The sequence below is a fragment of the Trichogramma pretiosum genome, unplaced genomic scaffold (genome assembly GCF_000599845.2).
Source record: "Trichogramma pretiosum strain Unisexual culture from Peru unplaced genomic scaffold, Tpre_2.0 scaffold4, whole genome shotgun sequence".
Lineage (NCBI taxonomy): Eukaryota > Metazoa > Arthropoda > Insecta > Hymenoptera > Trichogrammatidae > Trichogramma > Trichogramma pretiosum.
In genome coordinates, this window is record NW_019641688.1 from 2,551,254 (window position 1) to 2,576,068 (window position 24,815).

The window sequence follows — 24,815 nt, forward strand, 5'->3', positions numbered from 1 at the left end:
ATCATTCAAAATAAATACATTTGAAAAATAATTTTGGATTTTTCTATTGATGAGTACGCGATCATACCAAATAAAAAATTCCGAATGATGTATTCATTACCCCGGTATATCGCAATAGAAAAAGTTGAAACTGGACAAATCGTTTTCGAGTCGAGTAAAGCTCGAAAAATAATAACACATAAGTCGTAAATGCGTGTATTAAGCGAAGAGGAAAAGACAGAGAGGAAATAATGACTCGAGGCGTAAGCTTGTCCTGACGCGCTCGTCGAAGACGAGAGAATATCGACAGGTGCATTTATCGCTCGGCTATAATATACGCGCTGCAGGGAGAGAGAGAGAGTAAGAGTGGCATCACTCGGTGTGTGCGGCTTAATGGCCAGCCAATCTACTATTACTACTAGTGCTACTACTGCTACTACCACCGACCCCGCCCTCTTCCGACACTTCTCTCTCTCTCTCTTTGCCTCGTCAATTTTAAAATATCGACAGTTCATGGCGCGTTTGGCCTCTGGCGGCAGCTCCAGTTGCATTATATATTATATAATATGAATACAAGTTGCTGACTGATGCGCGAAACGCATACAATACTTTTGTGTATACCCAATACCCGCTTATGTATATTTGTATTATAATACGCGATGACATAATGAGCGTTGCTCCATAATGTGATTTGTTTTGTTTTTCCATGTTGCAGAGTGCGACCAGAGGTTCGTAAGCATACCGGATGGGCCGCAGAACGGCACGTTCCACGCGCCGAATCTCGTCAATCCGGAGGGCGAGTCGCGCCAGTGCGTCTACACGTTCCTGGCGGGGCCGCATCAGCGCGTAGAGCTCGTCTTTACGAACTTTGGCCTTCGTGGCACACCGCCCGAGTGAGTATAGTACCTACATATATTGAAAGCTTGTGTGTACACCCACATACCCAGCAACCCACGAGAGAGAGAGAGAGAGAAAAGCCAAAGTAGCGCTCGAAACTCGAGTCTCTGGTAGGGTAGTCGACTCACGAAGCTGTTCCGCAGCGCACTTTGAGTGTATCTTTTAGCTTGTGTGCATATACAGCAGCGGCTGCAGCAGCGGCACAGTAATGTCTCGTCTCGGAGGAAGACAATTGCGAGTGGCAGCCTGCAAGGCAGGAATCGAGGCTACACGGAGCTAAACTTTATTAAAATTGAATATATTATATATACCTTTGCGCAGTACACGATGTAGTACAAGACTCGAAGCGACGACGACGAAGACGACGAAGACGTTAAAAACGTAATATCGCCTATATATCTCGCGTACAGAAACTCGGCATGCAAAATTATACCTACACATGCATTCATAAAGATGCTTTATATATACGCTTGATGAAGAATGGATCACACGACGACTCTGGAAGCCATATTACATATCCTATCTATATAGATTTGAGCTTCGCGCGCATCTAATGCACGATATACGCGGAGGCAGTTGCAGCAGCAGCAGCAGCAATCGAATGAATTAAACATCGGAACTCGTATAACACATGCAAATCGAGTAGCTCTCGTTCGGACCGCGGGAAACGTTATACATCTATTTTATTGTTAAACACGTGCTCGCATACGTACGCACATGGGACGCACATGTACTTACACGTCGATGCGCGAGGCGTACATGCATATATTTATAATAGCCCATTCACATTTCTAGCGCGTAGATTTATATGCACGTGAATATAATCGGGGACTCGACGCGGCACAAACGATTATCGAGTCTCGACCGAATCAAAGGCCTATAATCAAACGCGACGAATCGCTGGCATAAATAAATACGCGATCGCGATCAGCGGCCTTTAATAATGATAGTAATAATAATAATAATAATAATAATAATTCGTTAATGACGCGCCGTTGCGGGGGATGTACATTACGGCGTGGGACGTACTCGTTTGAGCTCGCATTCATCGCTGTAATCTTGCACACGAGTTCTTTGTGATTTTCAAGAAATTGCGTGAAATAAATCGCTCGCGGTGTACGTAAGCTCTTGACTATGCACACATATAGATATAACACAAGGTACTTCAGCACGTATTTATATCCTCGCGTACAGCCGCTAATTAGCCTTGACTCTCGGTCGCGCAAAGTTTCGAGCATTGATTTTCCACCTTTTATAAATATAAATGCGAGAAGTCAAAGAGGATCTCCCTTTCTCTCTCTCTCTCTCTCTCTCTGCTTTGGAAAGCGGCGCGCGCGGAAGCTTATCAGACGGCCACTTTTCTTCCTTGCTGTGTAGAGACTCTATACTACTGTACCAGGTGCACACGGCCATGCTATATACCCGCGCTATATTACTGTACCGGCCGCGCGGCAGTTCTCGACTCGAGATAAAGCCACGTCGTACCTAGCTATACCGGGGAGAGCTGCTCCCTCGTAGGGCGCGCGGCGTTTTCGCGGCGCACTTCTACGGCTCGTGATAGTAGTAGAGTATAGTATACCTATGATGCTCGTTATCTTTCCCGGCACCTCACCTCTCTTTCTCTCTCTCTTTCTAGATCGTCCTTTTCGCCTGCCCGCGTATTATATATACTTTTCTTATATAGCGCGCGCTTTAAAGGTGGAGATACTCGACTCGCTTTACTTTGGCTTATTCCCTTCTGCGAATTTATATACGTGCTATATGCATTGGCACTTACATATACGTGTATATTATATTATTATATATACACGAAATGTAATCGAAAGTCGATTACGCTCGAGGATCGTATTATATACAGCTCGAGGGAGAGAGAAAAAAAAATCGTCATCCTTGGCGACAAAAAGAGCAACGCTGGGAAAACGATATGATATATACCTATACATTACGTGCCTGCGGCTGAATTCGCAGCTCGATTTCACGCAAGAGTATAAGAACCTCTTCTATACTTGTTTTTTTTTTGTTACAGTGGAGCCGCAGTCGGAGAACTACCCGCGTAAGTGTCCTTACCGATATTGACATCAATTAACGCTTGATTTTTTAAACATTATATAAAAATACATTTGTCTCGCTGAAGGTGTGTCCACGAGTACATGGACGTGTACACGGAGATCCGGACGGACAACACGACCAAGCTGATAGAGACGCCGTTCGGGGGCAGGTACTGCGGCCCGATACCGCCTCGCAAGAGGGTCTCGCTTTACCAGGGCATCGCTCTGAGCTTTTATACCGACAAGAACATCACTCTGCCGACCCTCTTCGACGGCCGATACGCCTTCATCAATGCCTGTGAGTATAAACACGAAGACGAGAAAAATGTAAATAAAGTAGTATACATGAGTAATGCGCTACGATTAAGAATTTACACCTGCGTCGTGTACCGTGCGCTTGTTTTATCACGAGGGGGGTAAATTCATATCGTAATTATGTACGATTGCGTGACTAAAATGTTGTACGATTTGTGTGCGTGTTTCGTAGCTGAATACGAGATCGGGACGCCGGCGCCGTCGCTGCCATGCTCGTTCATCGTCAACGCCGACGTCAAGCGGACCGGCTCGATACTGTCGCCCACCTATCCGGGCACCTATCCCAAGGACCTCGTCTGCAGCTACCAGTTCATCGGCCAGCCGAGGCAGAGGGTGCGCCTCGAGTTTCGCGACTTCGATCTCTTCTTCGGCGGCCCTCAGTGAGTATTGCAATAATAACAATAATAATTTTTAGTATACATTCGCGATATCCGTCAGAGCTGTGCGGATTTTATCGGGCGCTCGGAGATGCGTCCTCCCGAACGAGCGAGAGGCACTGCAGTTATAATATTATAGGTGCATGAGCGATATATAGACGCGCACTGCCACTATTGGAAATCAATTCCTCGATTTTTTTTATGTATGAACGTCGTCGCGTAAGGTCGCGCGCGCAGTGAGACGCGCATTAAAAGTTACAGGAGCTACAACAGTAGTAGTAGTAGGGCTACACCTATATACATAAAACAGTATTACGCGTGGGCGTGTGTCGAGCAGGCGAACATATACTAGCACACAAAAACACACACGCACGAACACATCTATCGACTTTATCGTCGAATCGTTTCGCGATTTAACTTTCAGAACATCAAAAAGAGAGCCGTGTGCCGCGGAGCGCGAGCTTTTTATATTCAGCGAGCGCCGATAGAACATTTTCTTTTTTGCACTTGGAGCGTAAAAAATGAAAATAAAAATAATAAAATATAAAGGTAATCCTCGCGAATAAATGTGCGCATCGCATCGTGTGTCCGATGGAACGCGCGTAAATGCGCGCGCGCTTCGATCGAGTATTGTTCGCGTTTCCAGCCAAGTAAAGTTTATTAAATATAAAGCCGAACTGCAGCGGCAGTATAGAGCGGCGCGCAATTTCGAGATAGTAGTAATAGTAAATGCCTGCGCGAAATGTCCGAGAAACGAACGCGCTCTGTACCTATATACCGTACACACGATTTTGGAGTGAGTGAGAGAGAGCAGTTGGCATATTAGCTGTTGCAGAAGCGATGTATACAAGCGTACAGCTACTCTAGCCAGGCCAGCCCGCGCGCGTGTGTGCAGAGATTGCAGTTTCGGACTGTTGCGCTCGAACGAGTTCAGCTTAATTTTGCCCCAGCCAGATATATGCGCATCCGAAGCTCGCGTACGCGTGCGTTGATGGTCTCTCTATAAACTCGCGTCACTCCTCCGTCTGTCCACAGCTGTCCGTTCGATTACGTAAAAGTTTACGACGGCATCAACAACACGTCGGCGGTGATAGGCACGTACTGCGGCCAGCAGCGCAATCTCGTCCTGTACTCGTCCGAGTCCAGTCTATTCGTGCTGTTCGTCACGCTGCAGAGGACGGCCAACACGCAGAATCGCGGCTTCAAGGGCATCTTCGAGTTCTCCGAGAGCTTCGTCAAACTCGGTAAGGGCCGCCCGAGGGGGTCGACCAATAATAAAATAAAATAAATAAACAGATATCACGGAGAGAAATACTGTACTAAAATCAGAGTGTTCGCTGGTAAAAATTGCTATGTTGATTGAAAAAGGAATCAATGATATAATGTACATGCTAAAAATGGTTATGACACTAATTACTTTGTCAGGATTAATACTTCGAAATGCATTCCGTATTGTAACAAGATTCAGCATAATCCAAGCTTTTCAGTTTCACCGACAGATGGAGTATTGTGAAGCCGTAAGTGGCAAAAACAATATCCGTAGCTATAAGTACAAACATTAATTTTATTAATTTTAACTACCGCGTGTGCTCCATATTTCTATGATAAGATTGAAATTGTCATAATTTGGAATAAAGAGCACAGGTTTTTTTATAGAAAAATTGCTTTTCCAATTTTGGAAGTTCTAAACAGCCTGCGTTTTTACATTTTTCACGATTATCCTGTTATCGCTGAATCTTCTCTTTGTCTTTTAGGTGCCGTGTAAACAATAAACGGAAAAACTATCGCTCTTCAATCGCCAAAAGAACTTCTCTCTAAACTGATATTGTTTGTAAAATACATGTGCCCTCTGAGGAATGGAGCTCGCTAGACCAAGTCGTACATATTATAATAGTGAAAAAACGTTGCAATGGCGATAGCTTCTTATTCATCCTCTCCCCCTCTACCGTGTACTAGCCGGACGCAGTAATTTATTCACGCGGCATTTTAACTACACCGAAATTATAATAAAAAATTTCTTCATGATGCTTTTGTGTATATTTCATATGTAATTTAATATGTATGTTACAAAGTTCATTATATACCCGCTCAGCAACAACTCGTGCAACAACGTTGCCACTAGTATAATACAACTAAACTTGTATGTATGCCAAAAGTAAATCCGCTAAATTGCAAAAATGACTACCCATCAACTCTAGGGCTCTTTTCCTAGTCACGAGCATAACAATTTTAGCTATCGAATGTTATATTTAATACAGTATTTCTCTGGATAAATAAAGTTCATCGCCTCAATGCCTAAAGTATTAATATTAATGAAAACAATACGTGCATTCGCAGACTTCATCACGAATTATGGGGGCGAGCACATACGCGGCACCGAGTGCGACCAGAAGATCCTCAGCCGAAAGGAGTCGATCGGCTTCGTCGTGTCGCCCAACTATCCCTATCCCTATATACCGAAAGTGGTGTGCCGCTACTTCATCTACGGCATGCAGGACTCGCAGCATCTCGAGCGCGTCAGGCTCGAGTTCGCCTCGTTCACGATACCGAAGGGGGAGACCAAGGGAGAGTGAGTATATATACACACATAACATAACATAGCACAGCACATACATATAGCAGCACTGATTTGTCAGCTCGGTCACGCGTTACATATCCGCGCGCAGCGAGCGATACGATGATTCATCGATGCGGCGTCGGTGGCGGTGGCGGTTGGCGCGAGCAAACAATTTGCCCAAAGTTTCGCCTTATATAGCTACGTTACAGCAGCTGCCACCGTCGCTGCTCCGGTCCTGAGATTAAAATCTGCACTCGCGCGTGCAAAGTATATAATATACGCGATGGACGAGCATGACGAATGGCTTATACATTTTACGAAGTACACGTAATATAAATCACCCGATCCCGTCGTCTTCGGTCGCGTCCTGGCCTGATTGGCTCTATATGCGTTGAACTACCTCGTACAGCACGAGCTGCACCGACGGCTATCTCAAGCTGTACCTGAAGGGCCAGGAGGCCACGGACTCGTACGACAAGCACGACTACGAGCTCTGCGGCAAGGACAACACGCCGGGCCACGTGGTGAGCGACGGCCCCCGCCTCGTCATGGTCTTCTCGAGCGGCGAGCAGCAGGGCCGCGGCTTCAAGGCCAAGTACGTCTTCGAGACGGAGTACCGGATACCCGGCACCGCCGCCCCCGACGGCAGCTGCACCTTCACCTATCGCAGCTCGTCCCGCAAACGGGGCGAGTTCAATTCGCCCCGCTACCCGAGCAACTATCCGAGCGACACCAACTGCACCTATCTGTTCATGGCTACGCCCAACGAGCAGGTCACCCTCATATTCGATCACTTCAAGATACGCACCAAGAATTACAACGTCAGCGGGGGACATTACGGGTTGGTGTTCAACAATTTTTTAAAAATATTCTGTGTATTTTCGATCTGTGTCCACACGCTCGTGTCTCTGTGCAGCATGGAGTACTGCCAGGACGACTGGGTCGAGATCTACAACATGTACAGAGATAACACGGAGAAAATGATCGGCCGTTATTGCGGCATGACGGCGCCCGGCCCCGTCGAGTCGACCCTCGGTGCGCTCGGCGTCAAAGTCATCCTTCACACCGACTCCGATCTCGTCTACAGTGGCTTCAAGGCGCGCTACGTCTTCGAGAACGCCAAGTCCATATTCGGCGGTACGTATATTTACAACGAGACGATATCATCTTCACGAATTGGAATTAGCCCCTGGTACTTACTTATGCTCGGCGCGCCCGTTGATTCGCAGACTGCGGCTCGAACATAAGCAGCCTTCATTACGGCATCATCACCAGTCCGAATTTTCCCAACAAGTACGACGCGCCGTCCAAGAATCTGGCCAGCAAGACCTGCAACTGGTTCATCAGTGTCAGGCCCAATCGACAGATCATGCTCAATTTCGAGCTCTTCTCCGTCGAGGGTGAACAATCCGGTAACGTACAACGACGCGCTTGACCCCTTTTCTTCCCCCTTTCTTCTTTTCTTTACTTCGAGATCGGTCGTGGATGACGATTCGGTTTATATTTTGTGTGTTTGTGTCGTGTGCGTAGCTCGTGGCTGTCCAGCGGCGGTCCTGCGCATGTGGATCTCGCCGCACAGCACGCCCGTGGAGCTATGCGGTGCCAAGGAGCCCGAGGAGAAGTGGAGCCACATATCCGACGATCACAACATGCGACTGAGGTTATTATTGCCACATACACATAAACTATTTTTCCTGCGGAAGGCTTGCATAAAAAATGACAAAGAAAAATAAACGACCTTCAAAACTTTGAATATATTACACGACGCTCTGTGCATGTTTACGTAGCTTCCTGTCGGCGGACAAAGCCGTGGGTCAGCAGGGCTTCCGGGCGATCTGGACGGAAATCGAGCAGGACAGCGATTGCCACGGCGGCTTTCTCTGCCAGCACTCGGGCTACTGCATCGACGACACCCTCAAGTGCAACAACGTCGACAATTGCGGACCCGACGACACGTCCGACGAAGACCACTGTAAGTCTGCATCTTGGACATTCTTCTCCTTCCTCTACGATTAAATAAATAATAATTATGACATAACGTAAACAAAGACCAGAAAAAAAAAAAATAAAATGAGATATAACGACAAATGAATCGATCGCAGTTTATCGAGCGAATTTAAATTAAATCGCAAAATATATGCCTTGGGTGACACGAAGAGTGACATTTAAAGAGTGAATTGAACTTGTATCAAAAGATTGTGTTGACAAATAATAATTATTGTTACTCTATAATGCGTGCTTGAAATGCAATACACGCATATGTTGGGGCATTCAAAATTAATATCAGACAACACTCATCAATGACACGATCTAACTAAATTATTTCTTAAAGTAAATCTGAAAGATTTAAAAAAAATTATAATTAAACCTTTGTGTCGATGTGTCGATTTATCCGCTTGTGAATTTCATTCCGTACCTGTCTTTTAGCTTATTATCTCATATTAAAAAATATACATTAAACGTTTCATAAACAACTGCGTTCTTTCGCACAATCTCTAATTATTGTCTTTCGTGGATGGTTCAGACGCACGCGTGTCTCCTCTATACACCTCCAAATTTCTCTCTTTCTTTTTCTCGCACTCGCGATTTGAACCGTCCACAGAAAAAAATCTCAAAGCACAAATATTATACATTAACGATTCCGTGTGATATTTCTTGTCTGTATATTATCTTCACCCGTTCGTGACTCTTTTTTAATTTATAATTTTAGTTTTTTACTTTTGTTGTTGTCTGAACTATACTTACTTTAAGACTAACTCTCACTGTTATGTTCTTTATACTAACCAAGTTTTACGATTAATCAGAGTAATAATAATATTTGATAATCTCACGTTGACGCACTGTATCAATATCTCTCTTCGTATTATTAATTAATTACACGAGCAAATTAAAAGCAATTTCAAATAATATCGTTTCTGTAATGTGTGGCATGATGGCACTATTTATCATATAAATATTATAAACATATCGTACAATATATTACTATATGATCCTGTACAATTCACATATGAGTGTGTGCAAAATTATGCATAAAACTTTTTTCTCTACATTACATATTGCATAATCCACCAAATGATTTGAATACTTTTTAAAATCACAAGAAAATTATTTCTATGTATTATTCACTTGATACTATACTTTCTATTCAATTTATTTCTACTTCTACCTCTCTCTAAATATCATTATAATTATATATTATTATATACATAGGCTTCTGTGTCGATGTCTCTCACTGCCAAGCACACGGAAAACATATTTTTGAATTAATATTCTACCCAGTTTAACGAAGTTATATAGCAATTGTGATCAATGTTAATTTTAACAATGGCAAGTCGAGTATAATATTTCAATAGAATGGAGCGTTTAAGCAAGTAGTTAAATCTAGATACGGTCAGTCACGCAACTAACTTGTTATCGAGTTAACGTGTAGTAGATATATTTATGAAGAGTATCAAATTATTACGAATAGACTTTGCGAAAGAAACGAAATATATGAGAATAAAAAATAGTACAATTTTTTATAGAGAAAAAAAAGTAATAACATATTTCAAATATAATGATGTTCTCGTATAGTTGTACACTTGACATGAATAAAAAAGACGTCAAGCAATATAAGAAAAAGTTCGCCTGTGCATGAGAACTCTTAAGATTCAAAATCAAAAAAAAAAAAAAAAAAATTGATGAAAAAAGAGAAAAAAAATACTGTATGTGTCCATAAATAATCTGATGAATATAACCGGGGTTCTTGTGTGACAAATGGAAAAATCGGCTCGCAGGTGCAGTCGAGGACGCCTCGGGCCCAGGGCCATTCGGATACACGACTGCCTACGTGCTTCCTCTATCTCTGTGCTTTCTTCTACTCGTGAGCTACCTCTTCGATGCCGATGTCAAACTGTCGACATGCCAATACTAAAATCACTTCTTCTTCTTAAACAAAAAAAAAACAAGTTAAAATAATAGCCATTATAAAAAAAAACAAAAAAAATAACTCGACAAAAAAATCTCTAACCGTCTCTCACGTGAGTCTAATCCTATCGCACAACTATTACTTTTTACACACCTTTGTTGTATATATTTTTGTATACCATTAATTAGTATTTTATTGTGTATTTTTATTATAATATATATTATTGCGAAAAATCTCTTAGAAGCTAAAGCTAGCTAATAATCTGCTGCTGCCGCTGCTGTTCTGCTGATGTTGCTGTTGTTGCAATTTTGTTGCTTCTTCATTTGTACATCGTATATATATAATTTTGTGTAATATGGACGCCCAACCCCCTGAACCTGTTTTTCGACTCTGAGCTCCGGCGATCGAGCTTTGCGAATTGCGAGTATAGTATACCTACGCGATGATTGCGCTGCAATTTGCGGGGGTAGAGCTTTGCTTTTTTGTTGTCTGTGTCTCTCTGTCTGTGTGTGTGCGTGGACGCGCATTTGTGTACGTGATGTGTCTGTGTATTATACGATTCGAAAGGACACGACCATGCGCAGCTTATAACACATATACCTTTTCGGTCTCCATCTTTTTTGCCGTGTTCAGTTTCTGCTATTTTAGCGACGCGCGATGTGATAATAGGGCAATCTGCCGCTGACTCGCCAATGTTCGCAATGTCGTTTTCTCCGTATATATCTACCGCTCTTCTTTCTCTCTATTATTTTTTTTTTTCATTTTATTCAACCTGTACATGACTTGATAAATCGCTAAATGACATGCAGAGATGTTTTTGACCTTTTTTTCCTCTTGTGATTTATTATACGCTCCGTATGGAGCGTCAGATTGTTTTGATCGATATCAATAGTTTGTGACGCGGGGGATGAAACGACCGAACACCACCGCGCGTGATTGAGTATATAGTTCTGGAATTTCTCCATTGTTTGATTTTTGCATGCCCGAGCGAGAGCTATACCATTATGAGGCGATAAAAATAAAAGCAAAGTTTGGCTGATGTTATGATTGCATGTCAGAGTTCGTCCTTTTCATTTTTACACGTATTTGAGTATCTTGTTATAATAAATATAATTTAAGAATACGTATTAATTAAAAAAAACAATATTATATTAATTGAATAAATTAATTGAATAATATATTTTGCTCTCGTGTCCATTATTTTGCATTACTTTTCATAGTGTGTGAAATAATACACTAGCAAAGTGTCCCGGAGGAGAGAATAAAATAACGTTGAAAACGAGCTTTTCAAATTCAAAACCATTTTGTACGATAAATTTCAGTCGAAATGTTATAAACATGTTCAAGAGTTGTTTTTCTTCAAATTTTTATGAAATTTAAGTTTGTAATTGATACGATGCAGTTAAAAATAAATAACATGGAAAAGAAAAATTCATACATCGTTTCATTTTAACAATGTATTAGTACAACAAAGTAACAGAAAACAGTGAAGAAATGTAAGGTCATATTTCGTTCTCTCCGTTAAGAGTGCAAAAATTTTGGCTTCATAATGAATGGGTTTTTTGTCTTTTTAAACGACTTCGTTGAAATTCATATCCGAACAATGTAAGTAATTTTACCTCCGAGTACCGTTAGAAAAAAAGAAATTTCCATTTTAAATACGTAGTTCTCTTTCCTTTACAATCATCACTTTTCTAGTAGAAGTTGGTAATTAAAAAAAAATAACAGAAAAACTCGGAACATCAGCATTGGCATTCACCCTTTCATTATACTCTCCAAAATCTTTGAACGAGGGACCTTCTGCTTACAATCATGAATTCCTAAAACATTAGATACACGTATATATATATTGAGTGTCCAGGAAATATAGATTAAATTTTGGGAATTGATGGCCTTTTGGAAAATGAAGGTTTTTTTCAATGCAACGCATCTGTGTCACCAATATCTTTAATGAAAAAATATTTTTTAAAAAAAAGTACGAGAACGAAAAGATGTCGAGCATGAAAAAAAACAATATATATCGTAAAATCCATTAATCACCCCCCGAGCGTAATGTAAATTTTTGGATCGGAAGTAATCCAAAAATTTGCCACTAACGATCGACGTTACATACTGCATACATATTGATATTAATTGTGACATATACATATGAATATATAAAACGATTGCCACTTAGCCGAGAAAGTAACTAAAACATGAAAAAACCGTTGCACGCCCGCCTCCTCTTCCCGTTCCTCCCATCCCACCCGTACCTCTTTCACTTTTTTGTCGCCCTCATACAAACGTCAACATCAACGACAACGACGACGACGACTACGATCGATGGGTGGTGGCGCTCCCTTCCTTCTCTGTTCTCTGCTTTTCGGGGACTCGAGCAGGCAGCGTAGCTCCGCCACCGGAGAACTACTACGCCCTACCGGCCGGTAGCGCGAGTCTGGTCGTGCTTGGGCTGCTGGTGCTGTGCTTCGTCTGTCAGCGTCGGGTGCGTCATCGGCTGCAGCTCGACGCAGCGGCCTCGAGGTCGGCCACCCACGGCGGAGGCTTATCGGGACACCTCGACGGTCTGCACCATCATCATCATCATCCAGGAGCCGGAGGCGGCGGTAGTGGCCTTCGAAGCGGCCTCGACGATCGCACCGATCGCTGCTTTCATCCCCATCATCATCACCATCATCACGGCTCGTCGTTGCTGCTGCCTCAGTCGCCGTCTGCGCAAGCTCAGCGAGAGCAGCAGCAACAGAATCATCATCACCATCATCACCATCATCATCACCATCTCGGCAATTCGCATCATCATCGTCGCATGCTCAACGACGAGGAGCTGCTCACGGGAGCCTGCGGCGACGACGACGACGACGGACTGCCCTGCAGTCCGAATCACAGCGACTGCAGCGACGAGGAGGCCGAGATGGAGCTCGTGGGCGAGGGCAACGGCGAGGACTGCAACGACTGCACCGAGGTCGACGAGGTCGCGGCCATGGCCAGCGTCGCCGCCGAGAGGCGACTGGTCCGCATGCAGAAGAAGACGAGCAGCTGCTCGACGGCCGATCAGGACGATCAGCAGCGGCTCAACAACGCCGAGGACGAGGACGAGGACGACGACGACGACGAAGAGGACGAGGATAACGACGGCGGCGAGGAGCAGCGTCTGGCCGGCAAGGTCAACGCGAGTCCCGATATCGTGCGTTGAACGTGTAAAAACAGTGCGCGTTCTATCGTGAGCGACGAAGTATGACCTTGCGTTGATCGCCTTTTTTTTATATATAGCTGTCGGCAACTGTCCCGAAACTTCTATTTGTTGCATATACATGTGTGAGCTGGTCAGTTGTGCAACGTGGCTATATATAAAACGCAGTTTACCATGACAAAAAAGCTCTGGCGCACAGCAGTGGCGCGATTGCTCCCAAGAAAGTGACGAACAACGATTTTCTATTAACGGTTATTATTGTTGTAAATATATTTATTATAAAAATCACAAATACACGTGACACACGATGCACATACAAGCAATTTATATACTCACATACACACATTTTACTGGTACGAAACATGTGCTGTGCCGTAGATATTTTATCGAATTGTAATTATTGGTTGCAACGACGCGTAGACACATGGTCGCAATGGATTTGAGCTATGCATAATAATTCTCGTCCCTCGCGCGAACGCACCTTTGGATGGGCTTTTTTCTCCCGCCTGTTGACTGGTACTGTACGTTGCTCGGTAAAGATACGAAACGAATGTATCGAAGCAACAATAAAATTTAAAACAAAAAAACTCATTCAACGATGGCGGCTCGGGACGATGGAATAAAGTTCGGACAAACCAGGATGAAAACTATCATTATATAGACAACATTCCAAGTGTGATTGAATATTATGATCTGATTTTCAAATTGTGTTCTAAGCTATGAAGCAATCGTTCATAAACGATAAGTATTTTTTATTTTGTTTTACGATTCCTATTACGCGGAACTTTTTGCACTATTTTGTTAACTGAAAAACAAGGAAAAAACATTCCATCTATTTGTATAAACGTCACGATGTTGCCCCAAAAAAGCACCTTCGCACCCAGCACGTATAACTCAGCAACGTAAAAACTCGTCGATCAACTTCCGGTTATTTTAACCACGCTCCGGTATCAGCCGCTCGAAGCTCATTATTGCGAGATTGAATTAAAAAAGAGAAAAAAAATTAATAATAAAAAAACGCACGAGGAGATTGAATACGCGTTGATGGATTTGATCGATATAAAAATTATACGTCGTCGTAGAGAAAAATACGTGACTGAGAGGAAAACTGGAGTTGTGGGTGGAGGGGTGAAAAAAAAATTACATAAAACTATACAAGTGCAAGGTGATAAAGTACGCTTATATTTATATACAGTTTTGATATATAATAAAGAAGGATGCAGCTGAAGGTGTGTACACATGTCAGAGCTCTGCGTTATAATACACAGTTCGTATAAACAAGCGGTGAGCCGAAAAAAATGGGGTATCAAAGCGAATTGCCAAAAACTCGCGCGTGAACTTGAAACGACGCTGCGGTGTATTGTAAAGCTCGCACGCGGACACAGAACCCATACTGCAATTGTAATTCAAATTCTAAAGTTATGAAAGGGAACGAAAGTGAATGTGAGCGTTGAAAATGCGAAAAAGCCTGTGCTATAAGTACATTGCGAATTATATAGTCGTTAAATTAAACGAGAAAGAATAAAATAAATACATAATGAGGGAGAAACCAATTGTTAATCCAGTAGTTATTTTTAACATAGCTCGCGTGAAAAATTGCAAAATTGTTCGGAAAAACGTATTATATAAACTGCCAATTTTTTTATTCGTATTGGTTTAGTATCAATTAGTCAGACGTTCTATCAAATTTGAAGGAATTATCTGGAGCGTTGAACGGTTTATTGGAAATAGGTCAAATAAAATAAAATTAAACAAATTCAATTGTTAACCCAAAGGAGTGAACGCGTTTAACTATAATATAAGTATTATCGTAAGCAGTATTAAAGTTTTTAACAGTAATTTAGTACTTATATATATTGAGAATAGTAAAATTATATATATTATATATAAATACAAAAAAAGAACTTTTTACATCTCCGAAACAGTACTTCACCAAAGTCTTTAAATTTTTATCGAGAAAATGTATTGTTGTAATACCGAATTTGTAAGAAAAATTCACTCAAAGTTCCATTTTTTGTAAAATACAATTATTATCGATTAATATTGTCTTGCTCATCTACATAATTCATAAAAATTCACTAGTCATTTTTACTACGGCTATGTTTCTTGTAGCATTACCTCAAATTTCCCTGGTCAAAGTATAAGATGGTAAAAAAACTCATGTCGAATGGAGGCTTAGAAACCACTTATTGATGGGACATCATGACATTTTCATTTCTTTAAGCCCTTAAAAGTTGCACTTGTACTTCTCATGGAATTTCAATTAATCTAATACCGCGTTATTTTATGCTTGAGAAACATATTCGCGATACCAACTTTTTCGTTATATAATGTGATTTTGTAAACTTGCGACAAAAAAATAAACTAGTCAAACAAAACAATTTTTTTGCCAAGTAGATTTCGTACCAAATTTATTATACTTTGGCTGAGGGTAAGCAAATCATTCGTACGTTTATACCAAAAAATAGTAGAATTTATAAGTATCATAAAAGAAAACTTTTGTCGAAAATGTTGCTGATACTGCCAAAGACAGATTTTTGAATTGGTCGAATCGTAACGCTCGCACCGTCGCAACCACGCATCTGGATCACAATCCTTTAATTTCTCGAAATAATTACATCATTATGATCACGTAATTCGAATTCGACGCGTTATCAATTATAATCGCTTGAGAATTGATCGAAATAGTTGATGCCGACACATTGTACGAGAGGCATATGAGAAATCTCTGTAGATTTTAGCTCGCGGAAATGAAAAAATTTACAACGACATTTTCGTAATATAACACGTATTAATAAAATAGCCATGTAAAGGACGAAAGACGATATAATGAAATAAAAATGCATTTAAAATGAAAAAAAAAATATTAAATGACAAGAACTAAAATAATCCAGTATAGTGTAACCGACTAAAACATTGTCAAACAAGATATATAAAAAAAATAATTAAAAAATATATATTGATATTAATCTAACACAACTTTTGAGCGATCGAGCATTAATATTTTATTATATGCCATCTATGAATTGTAAAGACGACCAGTCAGAGTCAAACAAAGAAAAAAATATTGTACTTCGTTCTTATGATAAATAGATAAATACATGCATAAAAATATATTGTACACGTGCACTAAAAAAAATAAACCGCGAGTAAGGAAAGTGCGAAAATGCCGCGATACGTATATCATTTATAACATTCGAAAACGTAATAACGAAGATTAAAATAAAAATCGTATCTTTTCGTTAACGAGCGTAGATAATTAATTGTAAAACGATTGTAATACTGTACAGAATAAGCGAATTTTCGTGTTTTTTGCGTATCGTATGTTTGAGAGGAAAAAAATAAAAAACGAGACGAGAGAAAAAAGAGGTATATAATTATTACGTTGATTTACCGTGCCGCGCGGAGCTGGCTCTGGGGGCACGGCTGAGTGCACGCGCGCTTGTCGTGGTAACAATCGTGTTGCAAAAAATAATCTCCACGAGCTTGCGGAACGAATTGCAGAAAAAAATAAAATCTTCATTAAAAAAAAAAAGGGAACTCCGTACAGTCACAACTCGAAAGGTATAATGCTCTCTTGTAACGTGGAGATTATGACTATATCCTATCATTTTCATATTGTTATTTGCGTATATTATGGAACACCCGTTTTGAGATTATTTTATAATATATGCGTGAACAGTTCGCACATTTCCTTCCGCTTATTGTAGAAAACCGAGATGGAGAAAACGAAAAGTCGATATTAAAAAAATAAAAATAAAATAAACAAAGAAAACGATTGAGCAATAAGCTTTGCGTATCTTATGAAATAAAAGTGTTGGAGAGGGGTAAGGAATTTTCCAAAATATAATTATTTTCTTAACTTTGGTAGTAACAATGTATTCTATGTAGAATATTGGAAAATTGTGTTTACTAGACGTAAGGGTAAAAAAACACACCAAGATTCCAATTCTCTGGATAATCATGCGATTTTTTGTCGCTTGTTGTATAAATAGTAAAACACAATTTTCTAATATTTATCCTTCTTGTAATTCAAAAATGAAAAATATGATTATTATAGCAAATCTTTGGGTCAAATCGAACAAAAGGTTAATGATTTCATTAACTTGATTTTCCCCTGATTAAAATCAGAAATCAGAATAAAACATTTTACGATTCTTCAGAATAATAACAATTTAAAACAGTGATTGTTTTTTTCGACGGTATAAATATATAAATATTAAACGTACACGCGTAGGCACATTTACGTGTGTAAATAAATGGAAATGAATTAAAAATAAAATCAGATACTGTAATTAATGTAAGTAGTATGTAATGAATATTAACATTGTTAACCAAACTATTAGAGACCATTACAAGTGAATTGTCGATGTGGTGTCTATGGAAATGATTCCTTGATCATGAAATAATACAATTTTTTTAATCAAAAAACTGTATATTTATTTATCCTCTACTTGCTAAAAAATTTAGTGTGATGTTTGTGAATGTTCATTTTTCCTAAATATCATGATTAACCTTTTTATTTTTAAAGAAAATCAAGCTGTTTTCTTCAAGAAGATTACACAATTTTGAATAAAAAGATTCCACAGGAATAAATATAACATTTTTCGTAATGGTTTTTAAAATCCACGTTTATTTATTGAATATGTAACATATAAAATGAATCACTCCATTTGCAGCTAAAAGCTAACTCTCCAGTTAAGTATAAAAAATTAACAATAAGCCATGAAATTAATTAAGCATAAAGTTGCTTCATATTTTTCAAACAAGAAAAAGGTACGTGTTATTACATTGCACTGATTTGAAGAACTGTATGCATTCAATAATTTTATCAGATATTATAATTTCATTTTTTAACAAGCCAATTAAATTATCAATTCATCATATACTATTCCGTTTGCACTTGCTTACAATAATTCTAAAAATGTAGTCGTAAAGTGAATATAACAAAAAAAAACGCAATGAAAATGGAAGCTCTGCCAAAAATATTACTTATAATAGTACTCAATAATACTCTTCTATACATAATAATAAAATTTTCAAAATTAATTTAACATTTAATTTTAAAATTATTACATTTTTCTATCGTGCAATAATATTCATAAAGTTTGTGATGATGAACATTAAAAAGTACAGTAAATTTCCAATAGAAAAGCGCATTTTAATTTCATGGCAGTTTTCAAATAATTGAAATACAGAAATATTAAATCATTTATAATTGACATTATGATAAAATTAAAATGATTTTCTAACACTATTTACAAAATAACCTGGAATATTAAATTTGATAAATAAGAATAATTCTATTCTTAATATCAACACTTTAAATAAAATATATTTTGTAAAAGTAAAAAATATGTAAAATGCTTATTGGCTCATTTATTTTTATCAGCCTTAACCCTCGCTCATCAGTTAATACATAAATAGTTAGCATATTTTAGTTAACTGATACTTTAATCATGTACATTAAAAAAAATTTACAAAACATCTAGTTGGAATCGTTTGTGCGCATATCACAATGTTGAAAAAAGTATTACATTTTATATACGGAAAAATAATTTGTAATTTCTACTAATCTTAATGTAAGTTTTGGCTTTTGTTCATTTTTATATTGTAAATACAATATTTGGCTTACATGATATAATATGTAGATTGAATACAAGTCAGGTTCAAAAACAAGTTTAACAAATAACTCTTGATTTTTCAATTACTCAATTTAATAATTGTTAATAAAATAGCTAATAGAGATAAAGACGCTTTTTCTGTACTTAAAAATAATCAATATTATTTTTATATTAGCAATAGTTAAATTTTGCCAATACGGTTTAACTAATTTGAAATTTTGGAGAATTTTTTCGTCTTCAATAAATTTTTCAAGAAATATTCATTTCAAAGCTCATGGGAATATTGGAAAAATATTTAATTTCTAAAGTTTGTACGTACAGATTGCATGATTTATACAAAAATACGTGTATTTTCAATGCTTTAATTTTTAAAATATTTTTCATATTTCTTCATCAATAATAGAAATTCGTAAAAATTCAAGGCTGATTCAAAAATTCATTGCTAAATAGTTCAGCTTTTAGTGTCATTGTTCTATATGCAGAAACATAATAATTTTGTTGCATATAGTCAATCTGGTTTCATGTAGGTAAACCGTTATAGTTTTTAGTTCATTAATTTGTTAAAATCATTAAATTCTATTAATAAAATTTTTTTTATATATTGGTAAATACAAATAACATAACATAGTTCACTTGAATAAAATATAGCTGTTTTTTAGTTTGATCTAAATAATACCTACTACTGTTTAACTACTGTACTCTAATACATGGACTTAGTAAAAAATACTAAACAATGCTTCGCATTTTGTATGCAAATAAGCTGTTTCATAAATACATATATAAGGCATTTCCGGATAAACTAATCTATTTGTACATTTCAATAAGATCCTAAAATAATTTTCAATTAGTTTTAGACTGGATTTCAGAATACTTTCATTACGTATACATATTCTGTTTTTGCATTTACATGCCTTAGTATTAAAAAATAATCGATTAAGTCTATGCTATAATACAGTCTAGTTACAGTCGATACAATCTTAACTAATGGTTTTGAAATACTAAAAATTAGTAAGTTCGTCTACGTAAAATATTTTTTGAAAGCTCAGCTTTCACTTTGAATTCCACATCTCGTATACCGACCACATTTATTAATTCGTGCGAGCAGTGATGAATTCCAATAAAGCCATGCACATTAGACGAATCAATTCCAATGTTAAATATTAAAAAATTCATATTTACAATTAAAAGAGTAAAATTTGCACACATCAGGCACTATCCCTTTTTCGCATGAGTATTTTCGCTGCAGTAGCCCCAATGCGCAACGAGCCAAACTTGTCTGGACGCAATTTGAGACTTTTCAGCCTTGGCTAGACTTGTACGTACTGCTCGTCGTCTGTATCGGCGCTACCATTGTTATTGACTTTCCTGATTCTTTCGTAATTTGGCTCGAGTCGCTCGTAAGGCGGCTCTTGGCTCGGTTCGGCTCTGGTGTTCGTATACTTGACGCTCTCATAGTTCGGATCACCGTTGCTGACGCTCTCATAGTTGGGCTCGTAATCGCTAGGTCTGCCACTGACCGACGCGTAATTCGGCTCGTGGGGCATACTTTCGTAATTCGGCTCCGAGTCGTAGGTCTCGTCATCTGCTTCGTCGTCGGTCGTCGTTCTTCGACGTAGGCGGACACGCTCATAACCAGGGTCCTCGCTGCTCGCATTGCTTATCTGTAATTCATACAATTAATAAATACAACTCATCGACTCGTCGAGTTGAGTTATTGGCATCCATTTAAATACTAACTTGTCGATGCTTGAAAGGCATGGAGTAAATCGGCATGCTGCTGTCAACGCCATTTCTGGAACTAGTACTTGGCATATTGCACGGATGATGCACCGGCCTGATTGTTTCGTAATTCGCATCGACCACGGGTGCGCTCAGTCTTTTATTTTTACCACTAGCCATAACAGCTTCGTAACCGTCGTCGAATTCTGCATCTTCGACATTTTTAACTGCACTGGGCTGCTCCCGCTTGAATACTTCGCCAGACTCGTGACTCGACCAAGATGCACGGTTCGGTTCGATTAAACTCAGTTTTCGGCGCGCCTTGGACGTTACGCCACTGGCTGAATGTGCAGGCTCCACTGAATAGTTAATTGGGCTACCTTCTTCTTCGTTGCCGCTACCTTTTTTCTTCATGACTTTGGCATACATGTCTTCTAAGGACTTTCCTGGTGTCACAGGTGATGAGGATGATGCTGCTGCTAAAATTATATAAGCGTCGTTTCATACATGAATTTCGTTGAGTGAGAGGTAACTTAAAAATATATAAAAAGAATAGATTCATACCTCTATCCGTTTTATTGCGTTTGTCAATTATAGCGTAAACATCTGTGATTTTATCAGGAGGCGGTGGTAATGGTGAATTTGCCTGACGTTTTTCTGGTTTTGGTGAACTTGGAGGTGCTATCGAACTCGAGACACTCGACGACGAAGCTGTTTTAAATGATCAATGTTTTTTAGCATGCAGGAATCAAACAATAAAATTATAATTAAGCAATAAATAAAATAAAAATGATGATGCTCATGATTTGAATTAACCAATCAAATGAATAAATTCATTCTGAATATCCTAAATAAAAATAACTCAGAAATGACGATGAATTTTGATGAAAAAAAACATCATTTGAAATTCACATGAATTTGCAACGATCAGCTAAGGTTCTTATAAATTTATTGAGATCATCATAAATCTGTTTATGAAAGTTCATCATATCGCACACATAGATTTTTTAAAATATACATATGTATAATAACAACGAATTCACATCACAATAATCAAAAAATATATACACATCATCTATTTTACAATTATAATCGACAACACGGTGTATCATCGAAGAATAAACGTCAATATTGGAATTCGTAATTTCATCGAAGTACATGTTTCAAGTACGAGTCTTTATCACGATTTAAAACGATTGTTACCTTGTCGTGAGTGCACGTGAGCTACGTGTCTGAGACTGTCGACGCTCGGTGGTTGAGGTGCTTGTACTTGCGCGTATGGTTGAATTTCGCCGGGTCGTGCGGGCGCTGATGGTTCTCCGGACGAGGGTCGATTGATCTCGACGGTCACGACCACCGGCACCGGCTGTATTTGAGCGTAGGTTTCACTCTCACTAGTATATATTTTTTCCTGTTCATCGATTGCGGCATACATCTCATCTAAAGATTAAAAGTTATGTAGTACGAACAACGATTATTGATGAAATAGAATGAAAAGGAATAAGATTTTACCAGAATCATCAGAAACTGTAGCGTAATGCGGATCGGTAGGTCTACCTTCACTGCGTCTTTGTTGTAGGGCATTTTTTGTTTGTGCAATTAAGTTTGCTAATGGCTCTCTCACGCTTATACTAGTGTAACCCTCTGAAATAAAATAATACCGTGGTAATTTTAATTCTTTAACAGAAGGAGTTATATTAGCGCGTCGGATAAGTACTTGAATCTGCAGAATCTCCGCTAAAATGTTGTTGAGGTGGTCCAATGGCATCGGCAGGTTGAGGAATGTTTGGTAATGGTGGCATAATGATAGGCGGTGTCATGTAAGGTAAATCTTGATTAGCCTGTACACCCCCTGTTATGGCGCTTGCAGCTTGTATATCTTGCGAGGGCTGCGCTTGGGATAATATTTGTTGTTGCTGCTGATCAAGCAAAGAATTGTGAGACGAAGATCGCCGACTACGTGGTGGTGCAACTGGTAGACCGGACGAAGTAGAGGGCTGTGATAGATCTACTACATGATTACTATTTCTGTTTGAATTTTCAGTCTTAGAAACATTTTGAACTTTAGCATAGGGGTGCTCATCTGTAAATGAATAATATATTGACAGAATATAATTAATTTATATCATTTACTTTATACTGAATGTATCTTACCCCCGCTGCTGGTTGGTGGAGTTTGAAGTCTGGCATACAAACTCGCTGTTTCATCTTGGGAGCTTTGTTGTGAAATACTTTGTTTGTTGCGTTTATCAGCTCTTTCACCATCTGTAAAAGATACAAAAAAGTTATTTAGTAAAAAATTCATATTTTGTTACTTTAATAGAAATAACATACGTTTTTCATTTACTGTTGCGTATAAATCCAAGGGATCACTGCCTATGTTTTCAGAAACATCATAAAAGCGAGCACTTCTGCCCAACTCTGCATCAGTTTCTGTAACCTTATCTTTTGGAATGTCAGGCAAACTTCTGTTTGCTGTGCTGCTCCTGTTTGAATAATAAAAAAATAAAATGTAAAATAAGTATTTAATAATTTATACTGATAAAATGTTAGTTTGATAATAATTATAAGAAATATTAATCGTATATTATTTGTTAAAAGAAAAAAGAATGCAAAGATTTAGGGTAGTCAGACCAATTAATGACCGGGTACCAGTGAATGACCATTTGGAAAATATCATATGAAAAACAATTAAAAATATATTTGTGTGGACATAATTTAATTCTTTAGTGAACTATGCATCTTGTTTTCTATGTTTGATTATAATTTAACAAGGAAAAACGATAATTATTGCACATCCAAAAGTGGTCATTTACTGGTTGAAAGCGGTCAGTCACTGGTATAAGTACCCTATAAATAAATTTTTAATTGGTAAAAGTTAGTGGAAAACGTGTTTTTTTAGTTGAGTCCTTATTATTAGCTGTAAAGAAGAGTTTCAAAATTGTTGTATAAAGCAGTAGGGTCGAGTTACTAAAATTCCTCAATAAAAGAGTAGTTAGTTTATGAAAATATCAAGTAAAATATATTATGAACTAAATATTATCGATGACATAATGGTAAAAAAATTAGAACTATAATTAATAGCAGTCATAATCTATGTTAGGTTTTCAATAAAATAAAAAGCAATCATGGATGATCAAAGATCTATTCCACATGCTCTCATGCGCCAAAATTGTTGAAATTAAGAAACCTTTTTCCACACCCATCCACTGTATCCAGCGGTGTAATCTGTAATGTTTCTGTCACTGGGGTGATTCTACCAAATCCATCGCCATCTGGATGAGTTATAGTTACCATACCAGCTAGGCCCAGGAACTCGCTCCTGTTATAGTAATTTTTTTGTTTACAATTTAGGTTGTAATAACACAGAAGATTAAAATAATGACAGGTTCATTGTTTGAAAACTATTGAGTCAATATGTGTGTTGACAATCATAATTGAAATAATATGAGCAGTTTTGTTGCATCTAATAAATCTATAAAATGAGAGATGTTACAAAAATAATAGGAGTTCACTCACTTGTTATCATTGCGCCTGCAGCTACATATGCATGCAACAACAAGTCCAACAAATGAGACCAGAGCTCCTGCAGAGATAACCCAGTAAGCCCAGGCATCTTGTACTAACAGTGGATGTACCATGATCTTTGATCTCAACGATGATGAAAAAATCACCCAAGCAACATGATTATGTCACTTGGCTCAGGTCATGTTTGACTGGGTCTGCACTGAAATGATTTAACCACGCATGACAGTCAGCTGCTTTTCACTGTCTCAACACTCATATTGGTAAACAATCTTCTGGACAGTACACATTTACACCAGTAGAATTTTATAGGTGCGCCAGAATATTTTGCGAACTGGTGGTAGGCAGGGTCGACTTCACGAGCACATTATTTCACTATTATATATCGACTGTGCGAGCACACACACTGTAATGATACACATGCCAGTCACCGTTCAGCTCGGCATTTGCAGAAGAGTCATTATAGTAGTAGGAGTCCCATACAGACTCGAGGCAGCACTGGCAGCAGCAGCACACATAATCTCGCCGCGAGCGTGTGTGCGTGTTACATAGGATTTTTGATATTATTATGATTATTTACGTGGAAAAATTGATTACAATCGAGGCAGTCGCGCATAATAGAGAGTCTCGATCGATGATTCACGGCGCGCGCGCGCGAGCGGCTCACAGACGATGATTAG

At 38.7% G+C, this 24,815-nt stretch overlaps 2 protein-coding genes across 5 annotated transcripts in view; one reads left to right on the forward strand and one right to left on the reverse strand.

Moving 5' to 3' along the window:
- The window catches only part of LOC106656245 (cubilin), a 50,164-nt gene extending 32,472 nt beyond the window's left edge, over positions 1 to 17,692 (forward strand). Inside the window, exons 4-15 of one of the 2 annotated variants that reach the window (XM_023461696.1) lie at positions 695 to 872; positions 2,903 to 2,929; positions 3,011 to 3,222; positions 3,412 to 3,619; positions 4,652 to 4,860; positions 5,954 to 6,185; positions 6,583 to 7,014; positions 7,090 to 7,310; positions 7,403 to 7,585; positions 7,704 to 7,833; positions 7,961 to 8,145; positions 12,459 to 17,692. In XM_023461696.1, the coding sequence (XP_023317464.1) occupies positions 695 to 872; positions 2,903 to 2,929; positions 3,011 to 3,222; positions 3,412 to 3,619; positions 4,652 to 4,860; positions 5,954 to 6,185; positions 6,583 to 7,014; positions 7,090 to 7,310; positions 7,403 to 7,585; positions 7,704 to 7,833; positions 7,961 to 8,145; positions 12,459 to 13,270 (3,029 nt within the window). In that variant the 3' untranslated portion in view covers positions 13,271 to 17,692. Of the gene's footprint in view, positions 1 to 694; positions 873 to 2,902; positions 2,930 to 3,010; positions 3,223 to 3,411; positions 3,620 to 4,651; positions 4,861 to 5,953; positions 6,186 to 6,582; positions 7,015 to 7,089; positions 7,311 to 7,402; positions 7,586 to 7,703; positions 7,834 to 7,960; positions 8,146 to 9,949; positions 12,365 to 12,458 lie in introns of those variants that run through there. The other variant, XM_014377069.2, reaches the window with a different exon arrangement.
- A 188-nt stretch (positions 17,693 to 17,880) lies between these two features.
- Positions 17,881 to 24,815, reverse strand: LOC106656246 (flocculation protein FLO11). Of its 3 annotated transcripts, none has more exons than XM_023461697.1 (10): positions 24,130 to 24,815; positions 23,801 to 23,932; positions 22,945 to 23,096; positions 22,765 to 22,875; positions 22,328 to 22,693; positions 22,123 to 22,254; positions 21,814 to 22,050; positions 21,175 to 21,321; positions 20,629 to 21,086; positions 17,881 to 20,552 (listed from the first exon to the last, which is right to left on the reverse strand). In XM_023461697.1, the coding sequence occupies exons 1-10, from the start codon at positions 24,249 to 24,251 to the stop codon at positions 20,199 to 20,201; spliced, it is 2,211 nt and encodes a 736-aa protein (XP_023317465.1). In that variant the 5' UTR covers positions 24,252 to 24,815; the 3' UTR covers positions 17,881 to 20,198. The 3 variants fall into 3 exon arrangements, with proteins under 3 accessions (XP_023317465.1, XP_014232556.1, XP_014232557.1); XM_014377070.2 differs by having other exon boundaries at positions 20,629 to 21,089; positions 24,130 to 24,814; XM_014377071.2 differs by lacking the exon at positions 23,801 to 23,932 and having other exon boundaries at positions 20,629 to 21,089; positions 24,130 to 24,813.